This window comes from Lissotriton helveticus, chromosome 5_1 (assembly GCF_964261635.1).
Source record: "Lissotriton helveticus chromosome 5_1, aLisHel1.1, whole genome shotgun sequence".
In the NCBI taxonomy this organism is placed as follows: Eukaryota; Metazoa; Chordata; class Amphibia; order Caudata; family Salamandridae; genus Lissotriton; species Lissotriton helveticus.
The window spans coordinates 1,289,476,117-1,289,502,105 of NC_136065.1; the positions used below are offsets into that span (position 1 = coordinate 1,289,476,117).

The window sequence follows — 25,989 nt, forward strand, 5'->3', positions numbered from 1 at the left end:
ATTTTATGAAGAAACACCTCTGTCAAGAACAAGGAAATATACTGCATGTATTGACCTTAATCGAAAGATGTGGGTTTAAGTAGACGCTATTTCAGTACACAGTAGATTTTCCTAGAAAGATTTCTAGTGGGCTAAAGGTAGAGATGACAAATCTGTTGTACATGCATATGCTGAAAATATTGTGCTCGGCAAATGTGATGGTGTAGTAGGCCAGGAGTGGCTGAAGGGCATTCCATTACAACACTTCACAGAAGACTACACAAAAGCGTTCCTGGAGCATGGCCTGGCCTTCGTGGATAAGAAGCAAGAAATCAGTTTTATATTTTTCAAAACAGCAATCAATCCATTTCTCTAAGCCTTTTTGCTCTATTTCTGTCCTTTGAAAGGCTCTATCACATTCTCCAATGTATTAATTTTATGTTTTTCTTCAATAACTGGTCTTTATGAGTAACATTTGTTAGAAGAGAGCAGTGGCTGTTGACATCTACAGGGAGTGGGGAGCATATGGCCTGGTACTCCCCCAAGTCCCCTCTTTTTACTTGTTTACCTACGGGCAGCCCTTGCCCAGATGAAGTCCCCTCCCTCCTTCAAGTCAAGTATTGAGACCACACCAAATTTGGGAATTTTTGGATTAGGGGGGAGTAACCCCCCCCCCCCGACCGTATTTAATACAAAATTAAAAAACATTATTTATTAACATTATTTACAATTACGCAGAAAGGCCAGATACATTGTTAGGCCGACGATGTCACATGGCTAACCTTAACTCTAATACACATAACACTCCTACTGTAAATCTAACAATGCATATATACACTTTCTGCGTGTCCCCTCTAGAGCCTACGGCAAGGTCAATGACTGGCAGCCTCCTGATTCCCGCAAACTACGAGAAATTACTACGCCGGAGTCGGCTTGCGCAGGGGGAACAGCTTATCGGACAGATACTTTCCACCGGGCCCCCTCTACGCCCTGTGCCTTAAACTCCATAACGGGGGCTGCAGAACTCTGCATACTTGCGCCCTGATACGCAGGCGGGGGTGGCCACAGGCCCACTGGGAAGAAAGACTCCCCCATCCCCCGCACCCCAACAGCCTACCTACCGGCTGTCACTGCCCCTGGAGTTACATGTTTGACCGCTAAGGACCGAAGACTATGCTTACCAATCATGACCTTACCGCCTGACCGGAGACACAAAACTAAATACGACATTTGTAACTGATATCAAATAACATGTACTGACATTCATTCAACATTACATACTTCAATTAGATAACTCAGTCCTAACCGATCCTGTTCTTGACAAGTTTACACATAATGACACTTTTATTATAAATTCAACAAAACATCGCATTCACATTGAATATCTCCTGGGATACCTGTTATGAAGTAAAATAACAAAGCAAACATATCAAATTTACATTACTTCTATCTCCTGAGATACCTGCAATGAAATGTAAATGAATATAGTAAAACCGGTTACTGACAGACATCATTAGCAGGTACCTACTCATCAAAGAACAAAGCAAACATATCACATGTATATTACTTCTATCTGCTGAGATACCTGCATCAATCTTACACTAATGCTATCGCCCGAGATTTCTGTAATAAAACTTTTTTTAGAGAAACGTCAAAATACATTCCTGACCAACGCATTTTAAATTACCTGCCTTAGGGGATGGTGGGTGGGAAAAAGAAATTACGGGCCGCTGTTGGCCCGAGTGCTGCGCCTGTGGGGAGCGTAAGAACAAGAGAATGTTCTGCTCCCCACACCCCCTTTTAACAGGGGTGGCACTGGCCAGTCTAAACTGGTCTGGTCCTGCAGTTGTGGGCCCGTGTGAACCGGAAGCACCGTAACCGCCTGCTGTATGCAAATGGGGGAGGTGGGAGTACTCCCCCCTCCTCCTTTTTCCCGGGGACAGGCTCGACTGCCATAAGGGCGGCCTGCACTATTCTAGCGCTTGGCCTGTTCCAGTAACACGGGGGACGGAGGGGGCTGGTGCGGGTAAACAGGGCTTTAAGAGGCCGGGGTCTCACTGGTGCTGAGCAACAGCAGCTTTTTTATTGGGGCCTTGAAACTGGTCTCTATCTGGCTCTGTTTTGTGCTCTGGCACAGGTGGTCTGTTTTTTTTCTGGAGTACAGTGACAGCAGGCACATGGATGCCTGCGGTGCCTGCGTGCTCACTTCTCACTAGTGGAGAAGTTACGGCATGAAGTCATGCCAGCTGAGCGTTGTAGGGGAAGGGAAATCCTTTACAGACAGTCATTTTCTCTCTGGAATTCCCTTCTCTTTTTGAAACTCAGGAGCAGCAACCTTGTCGTGGTGTCACCAGGGCTTTAAGTGGAAGCTTTTTCAATATTGAACTAAAGCCATAGTTGCTGTTTATTTATCTTATGCAACTAACAACATTGACAAAGCCAATAGTCCTGACTTCTTGTAGGTATGATGTTACTTATTGTATGATATCTGGATGCAATGACAGAAACAGGAAAATGCCACTAGAGGCATGCACTCACTCTCAGCCCAACTGCTGGGTTGAGAGGTTTAAATTGTGCATGTCTGACTGGCCATCCCAAGACGGCTGGCTAAAGAGACATGCACAATTTGAACAGTGCAAAGGGAGTACTCTGCCCACCACTCTTGCCTGCTGGCACTCAGCAGGCCCGCCATGATGCTCGGTTCAGGGCGGGATGATGAAAAATAAAATGGTAATGAAATACCATTTTATTTTTCATCTCAGGGGTTTGTGTGACAATTAAGTGGGGTGATGATCCTCTGCTCCAACGGAGGAGTCCCTCCTGGAAGAGAGGGAAGGATGGGGAGACTGGGTTCTGATGAGCGGGTTTGTTGGAAAACTACAACTCATACACATAAGGAGCCAAATCCCTAATATGCTGTTTCTATTGTAAGAGGCAGCTGTCAGAAGAAGTAGTCAGAAATCATGTCATGGGGCATATTCTGGCAGGTAGAACAGCACCGTTTAGGATTCAAAGTAATCTAAGCGTGCTAATCCTACTGGTTTACACAGTGGCTATATGCACTAAACCTACGACTGTTGACGAGAAACTACTGAGAAGTTATCAACAACATATAGTTCCCCCCAGTGTGCACAATGGCCAGAGTCTGGTACTCAAGGCTGAGGGCCATGTACAGTTCACTCGGTGGAACGGGGGCCTAAGTGAAGCACGGCCAACCTCCAGTGCGCATGCGGCAAGACTATGCACAGTACGCTATCTCAACATTGAAGTTTACTGCTGTATAGTATAAAAATAAAACCCAAAATTCGGTGACAAAAAATTGTTAAAAAAATGCTATTTGATCACGAGTCTAATATTTGTTTATAAAAAAAAAATCACAAATTCACTGGAAAAACAATAAAGTGCAGTTATGTTTCTTGTTTTCAGTTGAAAAACCAGGGAAATTTGCCAGTTATGACTAGCAAAACACCCGTAACTCACCCCTAGTTCATTGCTCGTAGCCTAACAAGTGATGTCAAAGATAATGAATCCCCTTTTGATTATTGTTAGGGTGGGACAGTTGCTTGTCAGATATTGAGTACAAAAATATTGTAGCTCGAATATCAACTACCAAAATATTGAGAAGGTCCATATAGATAGGTATGTATAGGTTTAATATTATTAAGTCTACATCTACATGTCTTGAGAAAAAATATCTACATATTGTCAAGGTACATATGTTGAGTTAAGAATAGTCCATCTATATTTACTTATACATACTTACTCTCATTTAATATTGGTAGTCAATCTTCTGACTACCAATTTTTACACCATATGTAATACTCTGTATTCTCTTACAGTGCTGGGGCGTCTTCTTCTGCGGAAATGTAAGCCTGTATGTGCTACTGACAGTGCCTTATGCAGAAATGTAGCAGGAGAGGAAGCACATGTGGCACAGGGCACTCGTGGAGATTCAGAGCCTTAGTCCTCTTCTGCCACTGTCTCCATTACCCATTCAGTATTTGTCAACCCTTTCTAGGTTTGGCTACTTCCCATATGAAGGCCCTGCTATGCCAGTTGCAGGAATGTAGCCAGGAGAGACGTGCAGAAGATTCTGCCATCTCCAACAGTATAGCCCTCAGATATGCCCATTGGGATAGAGGATCAGTCCTTACAGCATTTTAAACATATGACTCCCTACCATGCCTCTCTTGCCTCATTGTTGGTGGCTGAAGGTCACATTTATTCGTTAGACTACTTGCAAAAAGTGGGGACTCATGATTGTCTTTGTCTCAAAAAGTAGGATGAAGAGCAATGTTCCCTATTGGGCAGTTCCTCAGGGCTCACCTGATAGACCACACATATCTGGGAGTCAGATGAGGCTATGTGTGTTGGTTGGTATACAACTGAGGGAAGCTTAGAGGGCAGATTAACCGTAGTAGTGCTAGGGAAGAAATATGTACCATATGGGAGTGACCCTCTCGACTTATCTGTTACTCAGTATTAGAGGAGAAACACTTGTGTTCTTTTTTAATGGACTCTCACTCGCATATTTCTACATAGCATGCTTCATCATTGGGTACTCGCCCAGTGTAATTGCCTATGGGAGAAACACTTTGACGTGATTGGGGAACTCAATCTTGTGGCCGAGAAAAGAACGACAAGAATGTCACTACACACGGAGTGGGTAATAGCATAGAAATCTTGTTCTAACACGTATGTCACGTAGTGCAGTGCTTCTAGTTTATGCACAGTGAGGGAAAATCTGCATCAATCCTTTAACCTCTGTTATCGTTTGTTTTTCAGAATTTAATCAGGAGGAATGCCCTAGTTGGCAGAAATCTAGAATCTGGAATCGCCTTTGTATGTAGTCTAAATATGTGCATGGAAATAAGGCATACGTGTATTGACTAAGAGCCTCAATATAGCCGTGATGAAAGCTGGATGACCTCAATGCCGAGCAAAACCATCTGAAACGTGACCAGAGGATGTGAGTGTCACTAGGACAAGAGACTAGAGGATGGAAGCGTCATTAACACTCAATGCTTGCCCTGTCTCATTTCTTTTAAACTGCACAAGGTGCCCCAATAAAAAAGACCTGCAGGCTTTTTTAATCTCTTTCCGTTCCAGAGATTTAGCTTCTTAATCACATCAAAGGGCTCTCCCTAAAACAGGGGTTGAACCCAACCGGTGTGGACAACTACACTGGGTGAGAACTCAGTGGTGAAGCATGCCACATAGATAAGTCAGGAGGGAAGACATGAGGTAAGAATTCATTCTTCCTCACTATCTCCTTATGATTTGGGATAGTGTGTATCAATTTCTATAATCTGGCACCTTTCCAACAGGTGGTGAAAAGGCCTGGCAAGAGGTTAATCAGACTCACATGCTCTACTATTGACCTCAGGCTGCTACCCATGTTTGCCGGAAATACTAAGCATTAAGCAGAATCTCTCTGTAATAATAAAGTTGTTTCATCCCATTTTATTCCTAATGAATGCGAGATGGTATTCTAGTGTCTGTAGCCATGTTATGTTGTGACTTCAGTTCTATTGGTGTGTGTATAGTGGTGGTAGAGTCAGTCGTGTGAGGGGCCGCCATGCACCCTCTGACTTCTCTTTTTGGGCTAACAGGATTCAGCTTTCAGGGGGTTGTCCCGGGAGATGAGTCCTGCCTTTGATTGCAGAAGCAGTAGACCAGGTTGAAAACAAAAGACAAAACATCTTGCAGAATGACACCAATCCCAAAGGGCTCTCACTCTCACAAAGGCAGGTTTCTGATTGAAACTCTAATAGACTTGGCAAAGGGAAGGGAAATCAATTTATAGAGTGTCGATTCACTGGTGAACTCTTGTTAAACTTCAGACAGTTATCATATCCGAGCTAGTGTGCTATCAGATGGCACCCAACTCTAATGTTCCTTAACGCGTAAGTGATCAGTGTTAGCATATCTGTGGAAGTGCTTAATCACACACACGACGGTTCGTTGAAATACCAAACTTGTTTATTTTAACTCCGTGCTAATCTGTCGAACTCAGCCACAGCCTCTGCCCAGATCGTCTCGACCAGTCCCCCGGCGCTCGCTCTGGAATGCTGGTCGCGGTGACATTCTAAGTGATGTCACCGCGAGCAGCTCCATTACACGCGGAGCCGCCGGGGGGGGGAACAGAGGTGGGAGATACCACACATCCCCCTCCCCTGCGGAATGAAAAGTAGGAATAAAAAGAAGAACAACAGTGTACAGAAATAAACATCAAGACATATTGGCCTGAATCCAGTATACAGGAAATCACATCATAACATATTGATCCAAGTGTCTGGGGGGTCTGGTCACTCTCCTACTAGACCTACCAACTGGGCATGAGACCGGCAACGGCTTCCTAGCATTAGGACGATTGCTTCCTCCCACATCACTTGTCTCCTCCCCTTCACTATCGGAGTCATTCCCGGGTGGGTGAAACCTCACTACTCTTCCCAGGTTCCATATTCTCCCTTCCTGAGTCTTCACAGCATTCTTGAACAGCTTTGTGATCTTGGTTGGACCACTGTATCCTGACCAACTTGCTCTACCAGTAGGTGTCCTGATCTTGATGTTATCACCTACTTTGAACTCAGCCTCCCGCGTAGATTTGAGTTGGTCGTACCTTTCTTTCCTTTCCCTCATGGCTCCTTCTTGTTTCTCCAGGCTTTTAGTTTCTTTTGAGTGATCCGACCATCCCTTGTGCCACCCCATCCAACCTGGGGATAGCTTGGTGTTAGGTACCCTTGCCCTGAGCAACTCGAAAGGAGTGACTCCCGTCGTTTGGTGCGGGGTGAACCTGTATGCTTCCACACGTCTCCACATCTCTTCCTTCCAGCTCAAACCACTGGCTTTCGCGAGCTGGATGCTTTCCTTGAGGGTTTTATTGAAACGTTCGATCATGCCGTTAGTCTCAGGGTGATACAGGGCACACCATTTATGAGCAATACCTCTTCCCTCCAGGAAGTCTTCCATCTCTTTGGAACACAATTGCACACCATTGTCTGTGAGTAGGCTGCTGGGTAGCCCTTCTCTGACAAATAACTCCTGCATGAATTCAATGACAACTTTCGTCGTGACCTCGCTCACCAGTCTCACTTCCGGCCACCTAGAATACATGTCCATGAGCACCAGAATGTACGGGGTGCGTACTTCTCCTGTCAATGGACCCACAATGTCCAGTGCCAACTCCTCCCAGGGTCCTGACGGTGGTGGCCTACATACCATTGGCGGTGTCATTTGCTTCAAGACTTTGTCACTGTTGCAGCACGGAATGCAGTCTCTAATTTTTCTTTCAATTGCAAGGTCCATGCTTGGCCACCAATAGTCCTCTCTTAGCCTTTGCTTCGTCTTGGTGATACCCATGTGGCCTTCATGGGCTATTTCAACTAGGCTTTCTCTCACCGACGCAGGTGGTACCAGTCTTGTTCCCCTGAACAGGCATTCATCGACCATGGAAAGCTCATCCTTGACCATCCAGTACGGCCGCATATTCTCCTCCTTTTTGTCTTCTTGCTTCCACCTGCTCTTTATTCTGTTGTACACCTTCTCCAGGATTTCATCTTCCTTCATAGCGTTTTTCCATGTTTCTTCTCCTATTGCCCTCTGGATAGCGCAGACATTCTCCATCTGGTGTTCATCCGCTTCAACATCCGCCTCCTTCACTTCCTCTTCATTCACGAGTCTTGACAAGCAGTCCGCTGCAAAATTGCGCGTACCGGGGACATACTCGACGCAGAAGGTATATTCTTGAAGACTGACCACCCACAGCCTGATCCTGTTAGAGATGGCATCTAGGCCCTTCTTGCTGAAGACTTCGACTAGCGGCTTGTGGTTAGTACGCAGTGTGAATTGTGTGCCCCACAGGAAGTCTCTGAATTTACCCAGTGCCCAGGAAACTGCCAGAGCCTCTTTTTCAATGACTGAGTAGTTGTTTTCAGACTTCTGGAGTGATCTAGAGGCGAACGCAATGGTTTCTTCTCCGCCTCTGCCTATTTGTGTGAGGACCGCTCCCAACCCTTTAGCACTTGCATCGGTGGTGACTACTGTCGCCCGGTTGGGTATGTAGGACTTCAAACTGGGGGCTTCTTCCAGTGCTCTTCTTTCATCTTCAAACTCCCTCTGACACTCTTTACTCCAGTTGAACTCCGACTCTTTCTTCAATAGCAACCTGTTGGCTTACGTCCTTCCTGCAAGGTTCCGTATAAATTTCCCATAGAACTCCAACATACCCATGAATGACTTGATTTCATCCTTGCTTGTGGGAGGCATCAAACTTACAATAGTGTTCTGGAGCTCGGCTTTAGGCCATATTCCTTCGGCTGTCACCTTGTGTCCCAAAAAGTCCAATTCTGCGCAGCCAAAGACGCATTTTTCTTTTTTTAGAGTTAGACCTTGCGACCTGAACCTTCCTAGCACTTGTTTCAAAGTCTCATCATGTTCTTTGTGGTCTTTAGCGAATATCAGTACGTCGTCCTGATAACACACGACGCCAGGGATGCCTTTCAAAATGTTCCCCTTGAGCCTCTGGAACACGGCGGCCGCCGAGACCAATCCAAAAGGCATCCTTTTGAACTTGTACGCGCCCATGGGTGTCACAAACGCCGTGAGTTCTTGCGACTCTTCATGCAGTTTGATCTGAAAGTATGCAGAGGTGAGGTCGAGGGTGGAGAACACCTTGGCCCCTTCTAGCATGCTCATCATCTGGGTGATGTTCGGAAGGGGGAATCGATCAACCACGACCTCTCTGTTGAGCGCTCTCAGATCGATGCAGAGCCGGACCGACCCATCCTTTTTCTTAGCGGCCACAATGGGTGCCAACCATTCCGTCGCTTCCACTGGTTCGATGTCCCCTGCCTTGCATAGTTTCTCCAGTTCAGATTTCACCTCTTCTTGGATGGCAATGGGAAGTTTCCTGACCTTGGCCACGACTGGCTTGGCGTTTTCCTTCAACTTGATTTTGTGGCAGTAGTTCTTTAAACATCCTAGTTCTTCTCTGAATACTTCTTTGAACTCAGACACTACGTCATCCTTATGTTGCATTATTTCCTGTATCAAAATCTGGGGGTTGCTATTGGGATTGAGATATACCCCCAGCTCCTTTTGTGCTTGCAACCCCAAAATGTTGTCCCCGACAGTGGACACATACACCTTGGACACTGTTGACCTGTTCTTGTATTCTACTTTGCCCCAGAAATACCCTTTCATGGAGATGGGGCGTCCAGCATATCCTCCTGGTCTCACATCCATTCTCCTCAGCATTATCTTCCCCTTGGACACGCAGGTGAACTCCCTAGCATTAATAATTGTTATTCTAGAGCAGGAATCGAACAACGCCTCTAACTCAGTGTTCCCTACTTTTATGGTGTCTTTGGGGCTGCTGACCTGCCCCCCCCTCAACCTGCACTACAATTTCCTCACACTCAGTGTCATTTTGGCATTTGACCTGACTTTCTTTGACCTGCACCACAATTTCATCACAGACTACGTTCGTCCTGTCCCTACTCTGTCTGTTGAACCCTTGTCCAGTCTTGCAATATTGCTTAAAATGACCTTTCTTCCCACACTTGTTGCATGTGAACCTCAAAGCGGGACACTCTTTGTCATTGGCAAGATGCCCTTGCTTGCCACATCTGTAACAGGTGCCCTTGAATGATCCACTCACTCTGTTTTCTTTCTGCTCTCTGCCCGTTACTTTCTGCCCTTTGATCACAGAGACGGCCTCACATTCGGTCACCACTTCACTCACCACGGGCTTATCATCTTTCCCATTTCCTCCTGTGTCCTGCTTTATCTCCTTGACGCACTGCAACATGTGCTCCACTTGCTTAGCTATGATCAAAACCTCCCTCAAAGGCGGATCATCCTTAAGCCATAGCTCCTCACGTACACGCTCCATTCTGCAACCTACTACAAACTGATCCCTTATCCTTTCCTCACTTGCACCACCAAATTTACAAGTTGCAGCTAGTTTCCTCAACTCTGATACAAAATCTTCAATAGATTCTCCCTCCTTCTGTGCCCTCTTTCCAAAATGGTACCTCTCCATGATGGTGCTAGTCTTGGGAAGGTAATGTAAATCCAATTTTTTAAGACTCACATCTAACTCATTGAGGCCCCTTGCTTCCTGCGTACCCAAGTCCGGGAGGTGATCTAGGACTTCTTCCCCCTCTGCCCCCAAGTAGTATGCCAATAACGCTACCTTCCTCTCAAGTCCCAGGTTAGGCCCGCACACAGTGGCATAATTCAAAAATACTTTCTTCCACTTTTTCCATTGAATACTCGGTTCCCCTGGGTTAGTCAGGAAGAAAGGCGGAGGAGTCACACTCTGCATGGTTAGCGTAGGGAGCGCTAAGTCAACCTAAAACCCCAACCCACAGGAGATTGTTAGGTTGCAGGGACAGATAAAGAACAGTGTAGGGTACAAAGTAACAAAGTGCTAAGTAAACAGTAATGCAAACACAGGGTAACTAGTAAACCACTAATGTACAGAGAGGCGCTCTGTGCTATTCTCAGTGTTATAGAAAAATAAGGTACAGTTAATACTACCCCACATTTCCTTTTATGACTATTATGGGGAAGATTATTATTCAGTTATTTGGGGACAGTGGCGAGCATGCTAGTCCATGGGGATACAAGGCACAATAAGAGAGGTGTCTTCCCTGAGATGGCACAGGGGAATACGGAGCACACAGCAAAAGACCCCAGTTACTTTAACTAATTCCACCAGGGCGTCTTACACTGCTACATCACACCACCGTTAAGAAAACCGCAGGCTGATGAGGCGAGTTCCACGCAATTTCCAGGGTCACACAGTTTCACGACAAGATGGCATCAATGTCAAACGCAGCGTGGGGAAGTTTAAGAAGTCTCAGCTAATGAAGGTGAGAGGGAACAAAGGTGGTGTCCTGCTTAAGCCATCCTTCCCTACACCAACTGCATAAAAATGCAAAGATCGTCAAATTGAAAAGAAATTTGAAAAGAAAAGCTGGCGCGCTGAGGACTCCTTGCTTGTGGTAATGTAATCACATACGGGGCGCAAGGTTGTCCTGTCAGGGATTTGTCTTGCTGCAACGCCCTCGTACTTGAGCTCACCACTAACGTCACGGGTCATGCAGCACACCTCCTTCTCCCCTCTTGGCGCTATGTATCAATGGAAAAGAACCAGGATTAAAACAGCCCACTCCCTGCACTTCTGCTCCCCTCAGGATTGCCTCATGGGGGTGGGAGTCATGCGCCTTACTTCATCAGCTGCTCGCCAGATACCGGATGCCTACAATGTGGCTGCCACTTTAATTGCTGCTCACCAACGCCGGCAGTCGAACGCCTTGCTTCCTCAGCTGGTTGTCAAATGCCGGTGTACACACTGTCCGCCTGCCGCCTCATTCACTGCTTGAAGACGCCGACAGTGGCAATCACTTCACACACACTGACTCCAGCCACGGGTACTGCTCTCCTCATTAGCGGAGCGCGGGCAATGAAACAGCGCACCAAGACCAGCTGGCAGGCATACCTTACTTCTGGTAATTGCGCCGACAGGAGCACGCCTTCCTCCGACCAGCAGCCGCTTGAACTCACGCTTGAGGTGCCATGGTTAAACACTTCTTCCACGCAGGAATTACGTTATCTACATCAGCTTCAGAGATAAACGTTACTTCTTTCTTCCTTTTCCCCAGCGTGTTGAGGTCGCAGGGAAGAACCAGTCCTCGTCGCCAGTGTGGAAGTTCTTAATCACACACACAAGACGGTTCGTTGAAATACCAAACTTGTTTATTTTAACTCCGTGCTAATCTGTCGACCTCAGCCACAGCCTCTGCCCAGATCGTCTCGACCAGTCCCCCGGCGCTCGCTCTGGAATGCTGGTCGCGGTGACATTCTAAGTGATGTCACCGCGAGCAGCTCCATTACACGCGGAGCCGCCAGGGGGGGGGGAACAGAGGTGGGAGATACCACAATATCCAACTAGTGAGGATACCTTTATAAAAGTGAGTTGATTCATACTGGTCACCTGCAGGTTACAAATCATTTTTGCAGCAGGCACTCAACCCTCTTACTAGTTTAGAAGCACAGCACCTGCTTTAGAATGCTTCAGATGGAATGGGTCTCCAGAAGCAGGGGTTTTCCAAAACTGATTCCATATAAAACAGAAAAAAATATTTGCAGAGCTCTCCAGGTCATCAGATATGCCCTAACCCCCCCTTAGCTACCCTAAACTTTTGTTGAGCATCATGCGTTTACTTAAATTAACATGTCGCCCAATAGACTCTGTCTAAAGATGCGATTGACTTCACTTGACTATCACTCTAAGGCAGTATGTGGCTTAACCATCAGAGAGGCCGACTGTGAAGCTGGGGAACAGGGTTCGAAACTCAGCAGGGACGCTCAAACTTCTTGTGATTCTGGGCAAATCACTTAATCTCCCAGTGCCTAGAAATTAATATGTCCTTCTCTAATGCAACTGATGTTCATGTAAAGCGCTCTGATACCTTCGCGTTAAGTTCGCGCTAAATAAAACTGCAACAAAAAAAACTATTTACAGTACGTCATGCACTTTACTAGGTAAGTGACAGTTATGCATCCTGCTTCGGAGGAACGAGACAGTGATATTGGGCGTACATGAGGTCCAGTAAGGACTGTAGATTTTGCATTGTGTAAGCCTCCAGAGAACGAGCTGCTATTAGCAGGTTTTGTACGTTCGAGGTTTATGAGCGTTTAACGCTGCGTTACACATAATGTCCAAGTTTCGTAAATAATTCAGAAGCGTTGCTACATTGATAAATTCATAACTCTGTATAAATTATCCTGAATGACCTGTTTTAAGGCACTGAAGCCACAGTCTCGTGCCGGTAATCCCGAGTAGCAGGTGTGCTGTCAGTCAACACTATGACTCACTTTATGTGACCGAGTTTGTGCTACTGGCGTTTGAACTTGGGACCTGCAGGCTACTTACCGGTGACTGCAGCAGCTGCATTAGGGAACAGAGGGACATGGCATCAGAGCAGTAGAGAAAGATCTATAGGATACGATCAATAAGGTGGTAGAAGAATGGAAAATAAGGAAAATGAATGGCATGTGAATGAAGAAACACGAATAACACATATAAATGACGCAAATAAAACAAAAATATAACGTGAAATAAGAATATGTCAACAAATAATATAAACAGCAATAATATTAGGAAAAGTATAAATAGTAAAACCAACCGTATAATAATAAAAATATTTAATATTACTATTTTTTGTTAGTAGTGTTATTGTAGTTATTATAGAAATTGTTATTTTTATTTTTTTAAGAAAATGCACAAGAATAAGTGTAGGAGTGCAGTTTTTGGGGAGGACATTCTAATAAATATATTTAGGGCCTTACTTAGGGGTCCATTAGGATATCGGGCGGATTGCCTCCACCAGGGTGGCGGTGGCCACCGCCACCCTGCAGAGGCAATCCGCCCGACAACCACTCTCGTTTTTCCCTCCGCCAGATTAGGATGGCAGAGGGCACAGCGGCGGACGGAAAGACCGTCCGCCGCTTTACCGCCGCAGTCGCCTTGCAACCGCGGCGGTAATAGATTAATATGGTGGCGGTGTCCAATGGACACCACCAGCCATATTACGATGGCAAAATGTGTGGGCCTTTCCGCGGCGGCAATGCCGCCACGGAAAGGCAGGTGGAGATTGCTACGGGGGCCCACTGCAGGGCCCCCAGGTTGCCGCCACTGTCGGGGGGGGCTCATGGGGGGTACCTATGGTACCCCCCCACATTTACATATGCAAAGCGGCAGGCACCACGCGGTGCCTGCCGCTTTGCATGTGTAAATGCGTCAACTTATGTTTTACATTGTGGCGGGCGGTGCAGAGAGCACCGCCCACCACAATGTAAAACATATAGGATGTGCCCGCCACTGTGGCGGGCACATCCTAATACCCCAAACGGGACCCCCGCCCGTATGGCAGGCGGTCCCGATCTCCGTTAGGGTGGCGGGCGGACAAAGTCCGCCCGCCATCCTAATTGACCCCTTAGAGTTTGGCAGAGCAGGACATTTGCAGTATGGGAAGGATGTCCCATCCGCCATATTTGAAAAGCCACTGACACATATGGTATTGCTTGGGTATCTATCTATTCAAAGGTAAGGAATCTGCAGCTAGATGTCTCTATCACATGGACATGTTACTTACCTTCAGTAAAGCCTTTTCTGGCAGAGACATGATCTAGCCGCAGCTTACTCACCAATCCACCCATCGTCCCTGCCCAGCGAACAGGTTTCTAGGGGCGGAGCTTATCCCTTTCAGGATCCTAGTTGTTCAGAAACACACCAGTCAGTGCACTTCATGGCTCTGCGCTTCTGGTGTGGAAAGTTGTGAAAAGTAACTGACGTTACTGCGCTGAGGTGGTGCCTATATACCCAAAGCGGATGGCACAACAGCGCTGATGATGCCAACAATGTTACATGGAGGCAACCAACGCCACCTACCAGCGCACAGGGGTATTTCTGCAGGAAGAATCTTCCGGGTTCAATCTGACGTCTGAGAAATTCAAAGGTGCGTAATCTGCGGATAGATTATGTCTCTACCAGATAAGGCGTTACCGAAGGTAGGTAACTTGTCCACTAGAGATTTTTACATTTTAAGATTTAGCATTTATCTGTACTTCTGTATTGGGATTTCATGGCATTTCATTGTATTTTCATCTATCCCACATTTCAACTATTCTGTATTAAATTTAGGTTTTGCATTATTTTAAATCTTGAATTCAGTTCTTTATTCGCCATTATTTTATTGTGTTTAACTCTGCTAACTTGTGTTTCCCTGAAGAGAAGTGCAGTCTCTAACCGCCAGATCAAAAAAAGACACTGGAACCAAATTAATTTGGTAAAATAATGGGGCAATTAAATATTTATGTACAGGTGATTACTGTGGTTCCGATCCCACACAGTGAAGACCTGGAAAATTATTCCTGCATGTCACCACTGCAAATTTGGGCTATTACTTTCTGAGTTGGCCCATCTGCTTGGCGTAAAACTACGGCCACTATTACATGAGAAGGCATTGACCACATGATTGAGGTTTATGTGAAAGATGGCATTCTTGCCCTGATATGACCCATTTAACTGATTGGATTGAAACATTGATACCATCTTTGGTCCATCCCTTTAAAATAATAATTTCAATTAGGGAATCATTTTCAGATGTGACTTATAATCATGTTGAAACAGGGTATGACTCTGAATCAATATACTTGTACCACATTGTACAGTTCAGTTCACTTTAATTTTTTAGCTCTGAGCTATCTTCATTATTGGTGATTGTTACACTAAACTATATGGGTAAACAAGGATACAATTGGTTCACAATTTGAAATGTATCCGTTTTTGAATTCATATTAGCAAGAGTGTCATATACAGGTTTTCTTTGACAGGATATATATGTGTTAATGAAATGAGTCTCATGGATCCGTTGTTCTAATTCCATTTTGTGATTTGTGCCTGATCCTTTTTATGCAAAACAGCATGGACGTGCCCACATTTAAATTAATCATAATAATCTATTAGGCTACGATCGCCCTATACTACATATTTCTTGTGCCTTCAATCGGGGTAAATTATTGAGGCCAATCGATTAAATATGAAAATTCAGTGACTTCTCACAAATTGGTTACTTTGGGGCATACAAAAAAGTTCAACTACCCTTTTTCAAAATCACACTTTCCTAGCAATCATTTCACCTGTCTGCCCTTATAATTGAGACTCAAATGTAAATTTGCTGATCACCTGGATTGATGTAGGAAAGTAAACGCCACACACTCTAAATGCTATCTCTATAAAGCTTTTTTTAAATTCTGGCTACATTCGAAGCTTCAGCGTTTTCTAAATGTTCCTCCCACTAAATGCATTGGATAAAAAGTATAAAATAAAAAAAGGCTTAAAAAGTCTAATAACTATTGCCATTACCACCAAGCTTCACCAAGAAAAAAAAACTTATTTACCCAGCAGGGTCAACATGAACTCAACATGGCCACAGTAGGTTTAAACAATCTAATTTCTAGGAAGTGCTGAGACAAATTTATTCACACGATTCAGCAAAATGTAAAAGTTTATTAACATTTCCATATAGGCCAAAAACTAGTGATACGAATTAGGCATAATAAACATCACATTATTTTTTATAATAAAATGATTGGGCAGATATAGAGTGGAGGTGCCAAACTGAACTTTGACAGTATATTTTAGTGATCACTATCCACTAATACTGAATCTGACAGTCCCAACCGATGAGCCAACTATGCCAGAAAGAGTATCACCTCTGTCCTATACTAAGAATATGGGGTTGATAAGGAAATGGTCTACCATTAACCCAGACCTCTTTTTAGAGGAGATAATAAAGCACAACCTTGAGCAAGTCCTGGAGTGCCTGGAAGTAAAATTAAATATCTCAGTCATGATTAAATCATACAAGGCAATAAATGAGACCATTTAACCCAGAGTCAGCGTGGCGGGAAACAAAAAAGTAAAAGGTAGTTCAATAGAGAATGCTCCCACATGCATAATAAACTAATTAAAATTTTAAAAACCACACCACGTGATAAGGAGGCAGTTAGGCAGGGTCTTATAGATTATAGGAGTGCTCTGGAGCACCGTAAGATGGAGATCAGGAAAGATGCCTGGGGTAAACTACATCAGGCGTCACAGAGCAAAGACTCCAGACTCTTCTGGCAGACAGTAAATGAGGAATATTTCTGTGACACACAAAATAGTATTATTGATGTAACTATTATGTCAGAAACGTGGGTGAAACATTTTATTGACCTTTATGGTAACAGTACCGAATCATCTAGTGGCTTCGACACTGAATATGAGGTATCTCCCCTGAAACCGCCGACCCTAGACGAGGTAGATAGGGAACTTTGCCAGACTGTAAAGAACAAGGCTGCTGGGCCTGATGGAGTACCTGCGGATTTATTTTTAGCAAATACAACCTTGTGGCTACCAGTGTTAACAAATACATTAGGCTGCTATGCGGCTTTGGGTCCACCAGATTCCTGGAGATCAGTTATAATAGTGCCCATATATAAAAAGGGAGACAGATCAGACCCTAAATGCTACCGAGCAATCTCCCTAATGTTCTTGCAAAATAATGGGTAGAATAATATTGGAGAGATTGGAGGTCTGGATGGCAGAAAATGGGAAATTTTCTAATGTTCAGTATGGATTTAGAAAGGGTCTGGGCACTGTTGAACAGTGCCTCAATCTGCACCTGGTCATCGGCAAAGCCAGGGACCATCTACCTTGAGTTTATGGACCTGACTCTGCCTTTGACTGGGTGTATAGGGGGAGACTCTGGGACAAAATGCTGCTCATGGGCATTGATCCATCCATCGTCCATTACCTAGCAGCAATGCCCTATGGAGTCACAGGGAGAGTACGTTATGGAGCAGCTGGTGAGTTTTCGCCTCCAAAAAAGATGGATTGTGGGGTCCACCAGGGATGCGTACTTGCTCCATTTTTATTCTGCTTATATATAAGTGATTTAGAAAGTAAGATTAGAACTGGTAATATAGATGTGCCAACAGTAGGCAACAGGTCTTTACTGGCCCTATTATACGCCGATAACTGTGTTTTAATATTGAGGACTGGGGTGCATTTACAAAGGCTTTTAACTGGTTTTAATGATTTTATGAGTGACCGTGGCCTAAAAACCAATGTTTCAAAATTACATGTAATGGTAATAGGTAAATCCCCAACAAAAACAAAAACTTTTTATATAACTAATGAAATATTGTCTCGGGTACCAACTTTTTCTTATGTAGGTATACTTTTTAATGAAAAAAATTAGGCTCCCGTCAAATTAAAGCCATAATAGACATCTACAAAGCACAGACATGTGCTGTCGCTTTGTATGGAGCAAGAGTCTGGGGCTTCACTAATACCCTGGGGCTGCAGAGAGCGGAAACTATGTTGTTAAAACGCACACTGACATTACCTAAAAGCACTCCTGTCACTATGTGCCACAACAAATTAGGTTTAACACTGTTGACTTTTCATACGCAATTAGCTCCCCGGAAGCTCTGGCATAACATATGGACCAAGGAGGAACCAGTCCTGAATCGTGATATCATTTTAGATTGCTTGAAATTAGATTATGTAAAAAAGACCCCCTGGTTATCTTATATTCACAAACATTTAGGTAAACTGGGTCAGGAGGATTGTTTCAGCACTCCTGAGTGACATTTCTGCAATCCCCAAAAATAATTTGAAAAGGGATTTTCTACTTTAATTGAAGCATGGCAAAAAAAAGGGTTGTAGAGCACTCATTATTAGTCCGCTCCCCAAAAATTGAACCGTACCTCTCTTTCTATTTCAATCAGGCTAAAATGTTTTATTTGATCAGATTCAGGATGGGCATTGCTCATTTACTGGTGTTGTACCCATGTGATGCATACTGCGACACTAAACTAGAAATGTGCCAATGGTATTCTTTTTCTGCACAGAGCACTTTACATTTAACGTTTTTTTGTAAATTATATTCTGGCCCGAGAGGTACTTTTTTAAACCATTACTAAGATTCTTAAATATTAGAAAGTGCCAATCTGCGCTATGTCACTTACTTCTTTTAAACAATGAATTTACTTGCCTAATGATTTGTATGTATGTCTCCTCTGCAGTTCGGCTCCGTAAAATTGTTAGAAAATGATTCCTGTGTTTTTGATTTTGTCAAACATGAATTTTATTATGTATACTTATGTAATTCAAATGTTTTTATTGCTCTTTTTGTGGCTAAATGAGCTGAATAAAAATCTTTGACTGATTGACTGACTGAACTTCGACAGAACAATTGTTAACATTACATTTATTCTAGAAGTATTTTCAACAGCTTCGTTATTTTTATAAAGACTCTTTTCCAATGCATTTGTACATTCTTTGAATGAAAGATAAATTTAACCTAAATAAATTTCCCAACATATATTGGATACAATAATTCTTATAGTTCCCCACAAGGTTTTCTTTTATGTTTGTTGTACTAGTTGTTAGCAGTGGGCATAATGCTTCATTCTGTCCAGGGAATTGGCAGAATTTGGTGACACCACATTACTCTTGTAATGCAGAATTCTGGCCAAAGTCCGCCAGTCGCTGCATTTTTTAGTGCTGCACGCTCTACAGGCACTAAATTGCAGTGAGAGCAGTGCAATAACGTGCATATTTTTCACTGTTGGTGAGACTCCGCGGAATCTTCCTTCGTGTTTTTGGAACACTGTGGAATTCCGTATATTGAAACTTTTGTGAGTTGCACCCACCACTACTAGTTTTCTCCTAAAGATGTCCTAAATCCCCTCCGGCAAGTAATTCTATCATGCCTAGGTACATCTATAACCCCTTTGATATGTACAGAGAGCACAGCCGATCCTAACGGAACCTCACACAATTAGAATAACAGAAGTAAAACTCCACCTTATTACGCAGCCGTTGAAGCCTGTGTACTTAGGCAAAGTTAAGAATCCCATCGAATTGAAGGAGGATAAAAAATAACACCAAACGGTTCCTTAACAATTACATGGAGGGATAAGAATATCATTTAAAAATGTTATCTAGTCAAAAATGGGCTACCTCTGCTTCGAAATAGGCAACCCCCTGGGAGTCCTTTTCCAAAGCCATGAAAACTCCCTACCTAGGAGGACATGCATCTTTCTTCTTACAACCTATAATTAAATTGTACCTTGTTAATTTAAGTAGCTTGAGGTAAATAGCTCCTTTGGTTGTTTTTGGATCATTTGTATTGGTTTGCTCACTATTGTACTCTGTTTCAACTCTGACCTTTATTTTCTGACTTTTTTCCCCAGTCGTCTGGAAATGTCTGGGTGACACATGAAGAAATGGAGAACTTGGCGACTTCCACAAAAACAGTCAGTGCAAAGTTATTTAATTTTTGTTACACCTGAATTTGTATTTTGTGTGTCCCTGCACTTTGTAATAAAGTTAAGATGGGAATAATTTAAAGCATCATTGATTTGAAATAATAATTTGGAGTGGAAATTAGACTGGAAAAAGATGGATTTTCATTTGTTTGAATGGTGGACTGGACAACTCAATAAGTGTCCAGACAGGAAAGGCGCCAGCTTTTGCAGAGCTGCCATAAGCAGGAAACGTGCTGGTAGTTTTTTTTAATGCATACAGCGAAAGAAAATTTGGTGACAAAAATGTCTCCTAAATTGTGAACCCCATCAGCGGGGAGAGGAGAAGTGCAAGGTTCTGTGCTCTCTAAGAAGAGGACGAGGGGAAGCTGTAGCCAAAAACGTGGATTTCTGTTTGGCACTATTAAGATGCAGAATGTTGGCATTCATCCATATGGCAACTGCTCTCATGCTGTCCGTGAACAGAGGTTGATGGAATGAAGGTCACTTCTGAGGTGTACACTGTTTGCATGTCATCAGCATAGGCATTAAATCGCCAATAGAAAATTGAATGAGGAAAGCAAGGCGGGCCATATAAATATTTTAAAAAGTGGCGATAAGAGGTGATCCCTGAGGAACCCCGCAGGAGACAGATTTTTGGGATCATTAAAAGGGAGGCATGGTGACTGCCTGGGGCACCGGGTAAGAATGTTCAAAAGTCAATTCCTGACAAAATCTTTCATGCCAGTGTGCTTGAGACTGTGGATGAGAGTGAAATGATCTACTGTGTCAAAGGCTGCCAAATATCTACTAAAATAGGGACTGACGAACCATCAACATCTTTTATTTGATGGATATCTTTAGTTGTGGTAATTCAGGATGTTTCCATACTATGTTAAGGATGGAAACTTGACTGAAATGTAGACAGGATGTATTGAAATTCAACATAATGAGAGTTATTGGTTCACAATTTAATCAGTTAAATTTGCTGGGAAGAGGAGAGTAGAGGTGGGGCAGTATTTGGCTCTGTGGTTTCTGCAGAGGGTTTCTTCAGCACAGAAATAACGTCTGCTTTTTTCAGTGTTTGGAGACTTAGCCTGCTACTAACAAAACCTTGCACAGGGTGGTAAGAAGGGAGTGGAGAGGCTATTGGTAAGTGTAGGTATAGAGGAGTCCAAAGAAAAAGGAGAAGAAATAGAACAGATTTTTAATAGCATAATTACTGGAGTTGGTGAGCAGAAGTGAGTGTAGAGAACCAACACTTTCGTAGGGTTCTTGACATTCTCAAAGTGGGAATGATAGTAGTGAGATTGGGCCAATCAAACTTGTTTAGTGTATTTTGCGGATTTCTTGTCTATAAAGTTCTTTATCATAGGAGTTCCTCCACCGATGTTCAAGTAATATGCAAAGTCTTTCAGCAGTATTACCATCTTGGGTATCTCAAAGGGCCCAAGACGTACACCTGTAGGATTTACAGGGTATCTATCATATGCGTAGTGGAGTCAAAATCTACAGTGGTCCAATTATTCAAGAGATTTTCACAGAAATTGTTGTCTAGGTCAAAAGAAGTGCGAGAGGGCTCTAGAGGCGGTTAAATGCTGATGTTTCAATAATAATAGAGGAGAGTTTAGCTAAGGTGGATTTTGTAACTAATAGGTAAATGGTGTTCCAGCATAATTGGTGAGCCGAGCACTAACTTTTGAAGATGAAGGGCAGAACAAGAGGTAATTAAATACTGAGTAAAAGTGGAGCTGGAATTATCATTCCACATACTGAGATTGCTTAGGGCAATCATTTGGTCTGTTTTAAAACATAAGGAGATGACCGTGTCTAAAGTTTGCATGAGTGATGCATTTAACACAAAAGGTAGGATAAATGGAGATGTTGAGGACAAGGTGTTCATAGTCAATGGGAAGCCCAGTGACAAGCAAGAGAGATGTGAGAGGGGATGTAGGTAAAGTAAGAGAGAAAATTAGGGTTGGTTGCATTTCTGGAAAGGATACAGTCTCCTACCAATGTGTAAGAGGTGTGGAGCTGGGCTGCACGTCTGGCCCTAGGCCAGGCCGGAGCATTGACGGGAGGAAACGAGCTTGCTTTTAGTGCACGTTCAGTGCAATACCGATAAGGCAGTGCAGAAGTTGCCTCTAAATAGGCCTCTGAGGCACGATATATCAAGAAAGCTAGACCACTCAACTGGAAAGGCTGCAGCCCTCAGCAAAGAAGGCTTGTATAGGAATAAAGGGAAGACTGTGGCCTCGGTAAATGAACTCTAAACAAGCCACCAAGAGATTGAGAGTTTTACATTTAGTATGTGTCTTCCAGATTTTGCATGCATTGCACAAATGTTGGAAATGAAAATCAATCAATGCCTGTACAAAGGTAAGAGTAGCACAAACATGAACCTGCTGGAAACCTGCCTAATATGCTTTTATGTGGCATCCCCACATAAAGGTAAACATTTGAGATCTTCTTTTTTTCCCACTTGTCATGATACCAAATTGGGGAATACATTTTTCTATTTTAGATCAATTTGTAAAATGATCGGCCTGGATAAAAATGTTCAGAATCCACTTCTTCATAAAGAATAACCATACGGACACCTTTAGCAGTCTCGCTACAAACATCATTGTATCCTCAAAGTTTCCAGCGTGTGTACTCTATATTTGCATTGACTTTTAAAAATTTTAGATTAGGATTCCAAGATAATAGACAACAATACCTGGAGATATTAAAGGTAACAATGCTGAAGGTAACCCTACTGTTGAAACCAAACTACATCATGACCATAACCTACATTCTCAGTCTCCAATGCTCAGGAAATGGACACAATTCCTGGCACAATATATTAAATCGTTAAAGATGGCCCTAGGCCTGTTAAAATGATCAAGTCACCCCCCCTAGAAGGACAAAAAAGGAGTGACGAGGACTAGATTTCTTGCGCAACCAAGCAGCCACACAATCCTGTAGCAGATCACCACACTACCTGCATATTTCAGAGGTCTGGATAATTTACACCATATGCGAAAAATGCTTTAATTGATTGCCCCAGGTGGTAAAGACCCATATTAGGGGTCCTTCTTACCACCATCGCAAGGGAGCTAACGCCTGTCTCTTTCTACTTAATATTTTACAGAGTGTCCACTGGCCTGCAAATCCCTTCCTGTTCTCCTTCACATACCTTTCTTTAGTTGGCCCACACCAATCAGGAAATCTAGTTGGAAGTGAAAATACCACACACTTGCCTAATGTTATGTTAAAGATGACTTTTATTCAGGAACAAGCGGAGCTCACATTTGACAACTTCAGCTATGGTGCATAATCTTATATGCCCTACACAATTGTCCGTTGGCACAGCAAACCCCTAAAATTGTACACCCTAAATTGACACCTCAACAACATGCCCAGGGGTGAATGGATTGGAGAGGTCCTTAAACATCAATTTCATGAGGCAATGTGTTTCAGAGATACGGCACCATAAAGCATATCAGAAATACAGGTAATTGAGTAAGAACAGATTCAATATTGAATTCTAGGGAAGAATTAGGAACTTTAGAAAACATTATTACAAATATTCAAAAGTTACAGTACATGATATTGTAAATGCAAATACAAAAGGTCATTCCCAATAACACTCTTAGAGATAGGTGAATACAGAATAATGAGCAAAATCAGGGAGATTCAAAATGCCAAATGACCAGCAAAATCAATACGAAATCAGACAGCATCCCTAGTAGAATCAGAAATGTCTCAGGAAGGTTCTATCTCACCCCCAAATTTGAGAATTTATATAGAAAATATTATCATAGTACAGAATGTAAACTGCAGATTCACCATGGTATTGGCAAAATAATTAAAATGTTTACAAATCAAAGAGGTTCTATTAAATGTCATATAGCCTTACTATCTGGGCTCTATCCCACTACATAAATATTGATTTTGCTCACTCTCTGCTAATGTTATCTCGAGATGGCAGCTCAAGCTAGTTACAAAAAGAACAGCGAATTCTTGTGAATGAATGCAGTTCAGTGAGCTAGCAGAAGGATCTTGGGTAACAACAATATTACTGTGTCTATTTTGAGAAGTTTTTCTGAGAGCAGCAAGGACAACTTCAGTATAAATAAAGCAGTAGGACACAGCCATTTTGAACAACATGGCATCAAAGCCTTAAAGAGGTCTGATTAATATAAGCCAGGAAAAAGCATTTTAACAAGTCATAGCAAATTTGTTTGAAATGTAGTAGCACTATATCAGTATATACATATAAAAATCAAATATAAATCTACATTTCGCCCATGCATCTTCAACTGTGCCACACAATCTCATATGCCCTACAAAATGTTCTAACCACGAATTCCTGTCTACTAGCCAAATCCAACCCTTTAACATACTCAACACCATATACTCTTTCACCAGCCTCTTAATGCTTCCACTTGCTCGGCTGGCCTGCCTTCTCCAGGACCAGACGCAAACAAATCCTACCTCTAACATACCCACTTACCTCTAGATTCCCCTATAATTCTCTTTCTCCCTACTCTTTCCATTCTTCTCTTTGCCTGTTAATAAAACCTCTTTTTGGAGCTCTCACAGCCCTTGCTCCCAGTGACCAAAATATGTACGTACAAGAAACCCCATTTGCCTGTCCAACCCTCTGCCAAAAGTGCCTTTATTTTTCCCCAAGGTGAATGAAGGGCAATCAATGTAGAGTGGGAATCAAGCCTAGTCCATTCCTTCACTCTCACTACCCTCTACCTCGTCCCTGATTTGGGAAATTAAATCCCACAGACTCTCTTGATGTTGTGTAAAAGGTTGTTTTTAATCCACAGCAAGCTGAGCTCACATTTACAACCTTCAGCTATGCCTCACAATCTAATATGCCCTACAGAGCATTCTAAAAATGAATAACTCTTTACTCATCTCCTAAATAAACCCCCTTCTGAAATACCCACCTACATCTAGGTTCTCCTTCTCTCCCTCATCCTACTCCTCCCTTTGCCTGCATAACAAAATCGCTCTATCACAGTCCTCCAACTGGAACCAGAAAACAACCCTCCTCTGAAGTCTTTTTTGTGTTCCGCATCATCATCCTGCCTACCCCACCAATCCTCTATCACTTCAATCAACATTTCAAAATACAACCTGCAACCCAGTAGCGGCAGGTGAACACCACTATGCCCGAACAACACCGCACAGTCATACACAATTTCTGTATGTATAACCACTTTAATCTCCGTTACCTTAAATTAACCTGCTACATCCATGTTGACCTCCTCTCTAAGGGCCAGATGTGTGAAGCATTTCACTGGTCACAAACTGCCCACCGGGCCATTTTCGACCGGTAAAATGTGTTTTGTCATGTACAAAAGGCAAAATGTGACTTGGTAACTTGTTACTTAATCACATTTTGCTTTTGACATTTAGCATAAGGAAGGCGTCCCTTCCTAATACTGAATAGCACTGGTATGTATGAAAGTTTTGCAACCGGAATGCGATTGCAAAACATTCATAATTTACAAACTCCGTAGAGGAAGCGGTAACCCTTCACAAGCAGGAAAGAGGTCCCTAAGGACACCTTCCCCTTTGGGAAAGTGGGTGAAAACATTTCTTAAGAGCAGGCAGCGGTCCCACGGACCACTGGGCATTGCCTTCGCTGTCCCCGGTCCGTCATGGCTCGTGGTGCTGATTGTACAGAGGGACACGGCTCGTCCCACTATCGAGTGGCCTCTTTTCCGTCCAGGGAGTATTTCTGTAGGATGGGAGATCGGCCGCACAGCGGACACACGCAGTGGGCACGCATCATGCGCGCCGAAGGCACGCCTAAGGCAAGCCCGTCTGCACCCGTCCACACCAGGACGACACCAGTCGCCAGTCACTCTGCCAGTTTTGAAGAAAACCCCTTCTCCTACTCCCGCCACAACCTCCTGGTTATTAGATCTTTAATGAGCATGGTCTGCTCTCCCCTACCTAATACTCCTATGGGTCCTTTTTGCTGCAGGAACTGTGGTTATAAGTCTGAAGTTACCCTGTGACAGACTTAACTGTCGATCACTGGTCAAACACTAACTAGATGTGTTTGACCTGCATCAAGATGAATCTCTGGATGTCCTTTTCCTGACAGAAACCTGGTTGTCAGCCAAC

The 25,989-nt window shown here is 43.4% G+C and overlaps 1 protein-coding gene across 1 annotated transcript in view; it reads left to right on the forward strand.

Moving 5' to 3' along the window:
• PPFIA4 (PPFI scaffold protein A4) overlaps positions 1 to 25,989 on the forward strand; it is a 1,997,086-nt gene that overhangs the window by 1,580,960 nt on the left and 390,137 nt on the right. The window contains exon 27 of the mRNA XM_078644121.1: positions 19,804 to 19,866. Within this exon, the coding sequence (XP_078500247.1) occupies positions 19,804 to 19,866 (63 nt within the window). The remainder of the gene's footprint in view (positions 1 to 19,803; positions 19,867 to 25,989) is intronic.